We start from the raw sequence: 8,817 nt of genomic DNA, 5'->3' as shown, positions 1-8,817 counted from the left end.
AAAACAGACCTAAAAGAAGTGTGAATAATGGACTTACATTCATCAGGTGGACACAAACACGACTCCAAATGAATGCTAATGTTGCTCCGTGTCTGCTAGATGTGTAGTAAGGGTCAGGTTATGCTCAATCTGAACAAGCTTTTTGTGTTGTCAGACCCCCTCTATGTCTATGACTGTAAGAAACTAAACAGGAAAACATAACACACTCTCTCTGTCTTCCCAATAGATTCTCCATTATTCATATCTATTTCACAACCACATATTTTTCCTGTTGCTTCCCATGACTGTGGTTCATCTCTCTGGGTACTTCTGACCTTTTGGTTTTGTTATAAATTGTATAAGAGAAAAAAGAGCTTGAAAAACAAGGCGCTTTCGACCCCATCAGTGTCCGCATGGAAATATGTCATTCAGGGCTGCAATGTTCAAACATATCTCAACCACTAGGTGGCTCCCAGCATTTGTAAATCAAGCGCTCCAACGTGGAAGGGTACCTGGTGTTGAAGACTGCAGCCAGGTGTAATAGTCAGAGTGCATACAGTTGGTTTATATCTTCACATTTTAAGAAATATTCAAGTATTCTGCTGAAGTTAAAATTCAGTTCAGTCTTTCAGGTATCTTTCACAGCCGTCCCTCGCCCATAAGATAAAACAGCTTGTAGGAAGTGATTATAAAGAGACTGCCTGAGCAAAGCAGCGGAGCAGAGTAATAAAGCTGCTGGTGTAATTAAGATTAGAGCAGTTTTCACGGGTTCTGACAGGCACCAGACACCCACGCTGGACTGAGAGAGGCTGTATGGGGAGGAAGGGAGGGCGAACGTTGAGAGAAAGAGAGCTAATGGCTAATCTCTACTCCCATGCCCATGGGCACAGTTGAGAGAGAGGGAGAATGGTGTGAAGCTGTGATGAGGAGGAGGGTGAGGAGGCGCAACACAGGGATGACTACAGGGTGAGGGACCATGAGAGAGGTTGTGGGTCAGGTTGGGTGAAGCTCAGCGTTGAGAGGAGATGTGGATGTGTCTGTAGAGCTGCACAGACCAAATGAAAACATGAGACTGTATTTATACTGTAACATTAGATTTACAGCCTCACTAGATGGCAATCAGTCACAATTACTTAAACTACTCCACCCTCTGGCAAATCCTGACAACTGCCATAAAACTCACAATGTACAGTAAATGTCAGCAAAGATCCCCTCACAGTACACAGTGACTTATTATCATAAATTGTGTTTTGATAAGGCTGTTTTTCATCATGAGGGCCAAGCATGTCAAATAAAAATAAACACACAGCCTTCTGTGGCCCTAGTGGCAAAGCTCAGTTAACATGCACAGTATACATTCCTAGCTGTATTTGTGGTTCAAATAATGCACTACAGTCTAAACATAAATGTGATTTCAAACTTATTTTCTTTGTTATCAATTAAATAATATAAAGTGGGTGGTCAACTAGTCATGTTTGTTCCTGGCATTGTTTTTATGGTATTTTACAGTGATTGTATGTGTACAGCCATCTGTGACTCAGGAGGCAGAGCAAGTCCATTTACTGCAGGGTTTCCAGTTCAACCCCGGTGTCCACATGGCAGAGAGTCCCTGAGCATGAAACTGAACCCCAGCTGTAAATTTTTGTCGGGATGCTGTGCAGCTCATTTCTAGAAGGTTAGTGGTCAAACTGTCCTTTGGTGGGGTCTTGATGAACGGAACAGCTAAAAAAGACAGCATGGTAGAGGGGGATGTACACCAACCAATGGATTTTACACAGCCAGTCAACCCAACAGATGTTTTTACAAATAGCATACTGCAGATCTATTTAGCCTAAGTTGTATCCATTAAACCTTTAATAAGTTCAGCCTATAATTAAAATTTAAAAAGGCTTTGAGCTACTTTAAATGCCGTTGTTAGCAAGCTAACATGCTCACAGTGACAACGTTAACAGCAGTTCTAATGTTTATTATGTTCACAATCTTAGATTATCATGTTAGCAAGCAAATATTTGCTAATTAGCACTAAACACAAAGTACAGCTGAGGCTGATCACTATGCAGTTAGTTTTCTAAGTATTTGGTATTTGTTTTTGGCAAAACTAAATATTCAACAAATCAATATTTTGACCTGATGATAGAATAAAATGAACGGAGCACCAAAGTCTGCAGCAGTGCTCATACACTCACTTGTACTCTTTAACATATGCCACAAACAACCAGGATGCTAAGCCGGAAACAAGTGGAACCAGCACACAAAAGTCTTTGTTAGAGATTTAAGGAGATTTATGTAGCTTACTTTGGCCCCTACCAGGAGTCAGGGTGTGTGTGTGTGTGTGTGTGTGTGTGTGGGAGAGAGAGAGAGAGAGAGAAAGAGAGAGCTCTGTGACTCTGACTGCTCGTTCCAGTAGGCCTCTGCTGTGCCTGAACAAGCTTACACCTCAGGCAAACCTGCGTCAACTGATTATGAGGGCTTGCATTTATACATGTGTAAGTGTGTCAAAGGGTCTCTGTTGGCTCTTGGGCATTTTCATCCCACATCTATTGCACTGTAACACATTCACAACGTGCAGAGAGTCAGTGTTGCAAGTAAACTGCACACTTAGTGGAACTTGTTTATAATATTTCTTAGCATGAAAACATTTCTTTTTGTTTACTGACGCAAGCTGCAGCCCATTTCGTCAACCCTCACTCTTGCTGAACCAGTGCTCCAATAAAGGGATGCCAAACTGGAATTTGTGACTGTGACCTTGAAAACTAGTGTTTCTGAGGGTTTGATTCCAGTAAATCGTCCACATCCTCACAACAAGATTAAATAATACAAAGGAAAACAAAGAACTTTGTGGGGAGGGGACAAGAAATTATTTTAGTGGGAAGCACATTACAGCCAATTCTGAAAATGTGTGTATAGTATTCACATGCACGTGAGAGTGAGTTCGTTTTATATGAATTCTTCACCGATAATGTTTAACCAGCTTAAATGACAAATGCTGCACAAATGACCCGGAGCTGAACAGTTTCACCTTGATGTACAAGGTGAAATGCTAAACCAGCTGAAAGCGGTATTGTTGTTGTTTTTTTTGTGTGTGTGTGTGTGTGAGAGAGAGAGAGGCTGATTAACAGTTAATGGAGCAATAGGGGCAGTGAGTCACAAATGTTTCGGAGGTAAACTCGTCCAGTCTAAGGGTCTCCACATCATGCCACTCATGGATTACCCATCTTTACCCAGCTTTTTGAAAACAATCCTTCTAGCGGACACTCAGCTATCTGTCTAGAATGCTACTTTAGAAACTACTAGGTCACCAACAATTTCAGATAGTGTTAGAGAAGTGTGAAGGTTACATTTTTAAACAGTGACGAGGGAAAGTATTTGAGGTCATGGGGAACTCAGAGAGCGTTTGGTGGATTGTAGTGGAGTTTGCCTGTAGGATCCTTGGTGTTTCTACGGCAACAGGTAAGATATACATATAAACACAAACAAAAAAATAACAAGATTAAGTGGTGGATCACTTATTGTTCCAGTATGGGTGTGATTTAGTTCTCTGGATATACTAGCAGATGCTCAACAGTCCCCAGATCCTCTCTCTGATAAGGACTGCAGTCAAAGCTTACGTACTATCAAAATAATAAATACATTTTTAAATTTAACATAAAAAGTGTTGGAGCCTGTTGTTTAAAGCTGATATCTGACTCTCTGTCTGCACTGAAATAGCTTTGTTCCACTCAATCTCCAAAGTGTCACCTTTATAGGAACATTTTTAAAGCTCTTCTGTGGGGGAAGGTTATCCATCTGGGCTTTTTAAGGATTTCATAAACTTGAAATGTTAGGAGGTCAGGTGGTGATGTTAGACAAACATGTTCTTGATCTCCAAGAACACCACAACGTCTCTTGGCTGATATATAGAGTGTATAAAAACATACTCATGCATAACCTTGCTATCATTGTCCCTCCTCCTCCCTTTTCCTCAGGCACAGGGACAGATTGGATGCAGCTCTCTGAGCCACATTAAATCATTTTGGGGGGAAATAGCTCTCTGGTTGCTGCCTCCTTCAAAAAATATGGGACCCCCTCCACTTAAATTCAAACAGCTGCACACACTGAACATTTACTGAGAGACATGTGCCTCACATCACACCAAAACCAAGTTTCTACATCCAGCTGGTTTACTGGGCATATGTGATCACAAGCTGTTACATATTCACACCTACATGAGTTTTCAGTGTATTGTTTCTATACGTGTGTGTATGTTTATGGTATGTCTGCTCTGCTTGTACCTCTGTCTCTCTGTTCACATGGCTACATGTCTGTGTTGGCTTGTGTGCCTCTGTGTGTGTTCTATACACAGTCATACATGCAGGGAGCACATATATGCTAATCTCCAGCTGGTCTATATGCAGCGTTAATTCCTCTCACACTCTATAAACTACCAGAAAGCATTCAGCCACATTCCCTGATTTCCCTCAGGTATAGATTCTATCTCTGAGTTTCTGGTAAGCAGACCAGTGAAATTGCATCCATGTGTTTTGTGGCGATCACAACTTAACCATGCTTACCTCTTTTATACCTCCTAGGAAAAAGATAATAATTAATAAAACAAGATTTTCTTTATATTTTTAAGGCTCTGTTGTCATCTAATTTCATGTCGTTCCATATAGACGGGTTTCTGTGCAACGTCATCACAGAGATGCGTACGCAACTAAAATGTGTTTGCTCTCAGCAATCAGATATGGGAATCTTCACAATAAAGGAACAGTTTGAATAGTTTTTGGTTTCTTGCAGATAGTTGGATGAGATACGACTCTCACATCTGTCCTGCCAGCAGCTAGTTAGCTTAGCTTAGCATAAAGACTGGTAACAGCGGGAAACAAGTAGTCTGTCAAAAGGTGACAACCCTACTACCAGCACCTCTAAATGTGCTTACAAATTAATAAGTTGTGCAGTATCTCACTTGGAACTATTTGTTGGCGAGGAGCAGTAACTTCCTGAAGTATCCATTGGTTGTCTGGCAACCTCATGATGACATCAAGACGCGACAAAGTTTGCCTGGTCAAGACATGGTCACTGACAAGGTATAAAGACCAGGTATGAAGTGTGAATATGTGAGCTTTAGAGGTGCTGCTAGAGGAATTATATTTCCTCTGGACAAAGCCAGGCCAGCTGTTTCCAGTCTTTGTGCTAAACTAAGCTATGCTAAGCTAACTGCTGGTGGTAGCTACATATTTACTATAAAGACATGGCAGTAATATCAGTCTTCTCATCTAACTCTCAGGAATACAGTGAATGTGTATTTACCAAAATGTCTAACTATTCATCTAAAAAATTAGGCATGTGGCAGTGGCAGAAGTATAGATTAATCAAATTTCTATTAAAAATAGAAAGAAAAACAGAAGAAACACAGTTCTCTATCATTTCTTACTCAGAAGATCAACATACCATGATGTCGAGTGACCACTTCACAAACAATTGGCGAGGCTTTTTAAAATGCCAGGATTCTACTCTTGCAGAAGATCTGTAACGTGTTAAGTGTTGACTCACTGACGGAAACAATCACAACATTTACCAATGTAAAGTGAGTTTAGCTATTTTCACAGAACATATATCATCATTATTCAGTATCACCCCCTGGAGTGTAAACTAAGGGTTCTACTTGGGTCAACACAAGTCAATCTTTATTGCTCGATGAGGGGAGAAATGGTGTTCAGCCAGTACTTAAATTAGTTACTTCGCTTTAAAAGCAATATGATACATAAAGACACATAAATGAAATGTGCCACAGAACTGTAAAAGTTGCATCACAGTGGAAATATTAAAAGTATGTATCCAAGTTAGAGAGGTTACTGAGGTACTGCAACTAACGATAAAATCATGAACTAAGTCTGACATCTGGTGGACAGAATATGCTCACTTATAACTCTTATCGTCATCTCTTTTTCAGTGTTGTGTGCTGTGGGAGTGGAGACCCTACAAAAGGGAGAATTCAACAGCCTTGGCATCTACCTACTGTAAGCGCTTAGGTTTTGTAGTCGGCTCTAATATACTGTAAAACTTTAAACCTACCAAAGTACTCCTTACTCCGGCCTATTTGAGACTAAACTGGGGCATTCCTGAGTTACAAATAGACCCCCTGGATTTTAATATGGTAAAGAATGTGTGGCCTGAGGGCTTTTAGAAAACAATTACAATACTGTAATTGCCTGCATTATCTCTCATACATTACATACACACACTTGCAAGGCGATGTTGGCAAGGAGTCAGAGGGATGAAATGAGGTGCAGAGGGCAGAAAGGAGATCAGTCCTTCAGTGCTACTTCTTATTATCTCTGTGGCTCACAGCCAAACTCCCACAGAGCCACAGGAAAACATCTCCCAAGGGAGACCAGAAGTGCATGACTTTTTATTATGTCAGTACACACACCCACACACACACAAACAAAAGCACACAACTGAGCGATAGTGACAGCAGATAGTGTACCATGATGGTTAGTCTGGGGTCATTTTTCTGGTTCGCTGGATGAGATGGCTATCAGACAGTTTAAACACAAAACAGAGAATGGCTATATACTGTGGCACCAAACACAACTCCTAAACGCCAAGTCTTTTGTACCATATGAAGGCGATATCTCTTCTTTTTATTGTGTTTGTCATAGGGCACTTGAAGTCTCCCCTTGCTACCCACATTTTGCACTGTTTAGAAAATGCAATCTTCACCCACAGCCCTAGATAAAATACACAGAAGCAGGCCTATTTAAATCTAGTTTACATAGTTTAGAAACAGTTTAACGATTTTATCAGTCCTATTTCATCTGGCTCTAAACCTTTTCTTCCTCCCAGAGTGTCATCTGCTGGCATCATGATGTTTGAGATGGCCTATTTCCTGGATGCTCTTCTGTTCATGTGTCTGCCGTGAGTGCACAATCTGCAGCAAAAATACACAGGGAAAACCACATATAGCATGATATTCTGATTTTTAACTAACCATGAATGTTAGTCTTTCTTGATGTCTGCCACATCAGCATTCACATATTTTGCTTTACTGTCTCTGCTGTCAAAATAATCCCAAAAAATTATAAGAATGTGACATATCAGTCGTAACAGTTGAAACATATTTGTAAGGCAAGGCAAGTTTATTTGTATAGTACATTTCAAAGACAAAGCAATTAAAAGTGCTTTACATAAAACATTAAAGCAACATAGGGCCTCAGTGGTAGAATTGGTTGGAACCTGGCTGGCTGTGTGCATGAGAGAAAGCCTTATTGTTTTTGTTACTGCCTCAGTCCTTCTCTCCATCTTCTCTTTCTCTATAGCTGTCCTCCAGACTGGCAGCTGTTTATATTGTGGGGGAAGATGGCTCACATTGGAGGCTTCCAAAAGTTCCTCTATTACTCCATAATGTCAGTGGTCTGCTTCTTGCACCCTGTGTTGGTGTGGCATGCAATTATCCCAGGTAAAATTGCACCAGCTGGTTTATAGTGTCATTGAAAACCTTTTTGTCAGCAGACATTTGGACTGTTCAAATGGTAGGAAAAGCACCCATGTATATAACAGCACAATACAATACACAATACAAGGACCCTGAAACTGAAGCTGCTGAATGAAATACATCATTGTGTGAAACCTGTGCTTTTACAACTGAAACATGTCAAAATGTCTTCTGTGAAAAAAAAACACATAGAAATAGAAATATATTTTCTGATTGCAGGGACAATGCTTCTGGTCACAGCCTTTTCCAACTTCATACTAAGCAAGAAAACAAAGATCAAGTCCCCTAAAAGGCCACAGGAGAGCCACAGCGACCACAGCCAGACCACCGTCTGTGGGATAGAGGAGGCGGCCTCGGACAGCACTTTTTCATTCCTCCACATGGTGACGGGAAGGAAAGTGGGGGGACTGGCTCTTGCAACAAGAGACCGCTGTCTCTGCCCGGGAGAGAGAGGAGAGAGCATCCAGGCCATGCTGGAGCTGGAGCAGACAGCAACACCTAAAGACACAGACGGGGAGAGGAGGAGGTGGAACGAGAGGAGGCTGGTATGCTTCAGAGGTAGGGAGGAGCCAGTGGAGAGAGAGATGGAGGAGATGGACGGCTACTGTGAGCCAGAGCCAGACACCACCTCAGACACTGCTCCTATGATTACTGCCTGAACGTTCTTCTGTTTTCAGAATGAGCTCCTTACTGATGTCACACAAAGGAAAGCATGTGCAATGTGCATCTAGCTGGTGCTACACTGACTTTTAGTTGGAAATAATATTATAAAATGTCTGACATTAAATGTTTTACTCATTTTTGTATTTTTTAACTTTAAAGAGATCTATTTGTACAAAATGAACATTTTATGTCTGAGCTATATTAATATATAATATATAATGTATTTTTAACAGCAATCTTGATCAAATCAATCAAATGTGAATTTAAATTCAAAGAAATTAAACAATTTGTAACTACATGTCCATGTGGGTGGCTTTTAGTGTGATAGCCTGTTTTTGCAAAGCCAGCATTGACTGAAGAGCATACATTAACACCAAGCAATCCAATCCAGTTACTGCCACATGCATTATTCATAAGGTAATAAATTAGATCAACTGTTTCATTCATTCAGCATCAGAGAAAATAGGAGCGAATGTGATTGAGAGTAGCAGGCGTTAGAGCTTGTGCAGGTGCATGTGCTAGTCACATTCAAGTCTTCTCATTGTGTGTTTGTCGTGTGTTAGCGGTGACCATGGAGACGGAGCTCTGGAAGGAGCGCTCACGTTATTATGGTGATGAGAAAAACATCAGATCACCCACCAGAGCGCCACCATAGGGCTGTGTTTCACTTAAACATATCCAATGTGCCAACACACATA

General features: G+C 40.9%; 1 protein-coding gene across 2 annotated transcripts; it reads left to right on the top strand.

Annotated features, from left to right (window-relative positions):
• Positions 1–3,138: 3,138 nt before the first annotated feature.
• On the top strand, positions 3,139–8,316 carry tmem72 (transmembrane protein 72). Of its 2 annotated transcripts, none has more exons than XM_046070353.1 (5): positions 3,139–3,429; positions 5,912–5,978; positions 6,808–6,879; positions 7,281–7,420; positions 7,676–8,316. In XM_046070353.1, exons 1-5 carry the CDS (start codon positions 3,354–3,356, stop codon positions 8,113–8,115), a joined length of 795 nt encoding a protein of 264 aa, XP_045926309.1. In that variant the 5' UTR covers positions 3,139–3,353; the 3' UTR covers positions 8,116–8,316. The 2 variants fall into 2 exon arrangements, with proteins under 2 accessions (XP_045926309.1, XP_045926310.1); XM_046070354.1 differs by lacking the exon at positions 3,139–3,429 and adding an exon at positions 5,470–5,545.
• The last annotated feature ends 501 nt before the right edge of the window (positions 8,317–8,817 follow it).

The sequence above is a fragment of the Micropterus dolomieu genome, linkage group LG15, assembly GCF_021292245.1.
Source record: "Micropterus dolomieu isolate WLL.071019.BEF.003 ecotype Adirondacks linkage group LG15, ASM2129224v1, whole genome shotgun sequence".
Lineage (NCBI taxonomy): Eukaryota > Metazoa > Chordata > Actinopteri > Centrarchiformes > Centrarchidae > Micropterus > Micropterus dolomieu.
The sequence above is the reverse complement of the archived record's forward strand: the minus strand, read 5'-3'. Positions and strand labels throughout refer to the sequence as shown.

Excerpts from the sequence above, each read along its gene's own strand:
- tmem72 (XM_046070353.1), top strand. The coding sequence starts at position 3,354 with ATGGGGAACTCAGAGAGCGTTTGGTGGATTGTAGTGGAGTTTGCCTGT. Across the intron at positions 3,430-5,911 it reads TGGTGTTTCTACGGCAACAG|TGTTGTGTGCTGTGGGAGTG; the intron begins GTAAGATATACA and ends TCTCTTTTTCAG. Across the intron at positions 6,880-7,280 it reads CTTCTGTTCATGTGTCTGCC|CTGTCCTCCAGACTGGCAGC; the intron begins GTGAGTGCACAA and ends CTTTCTCTATAG.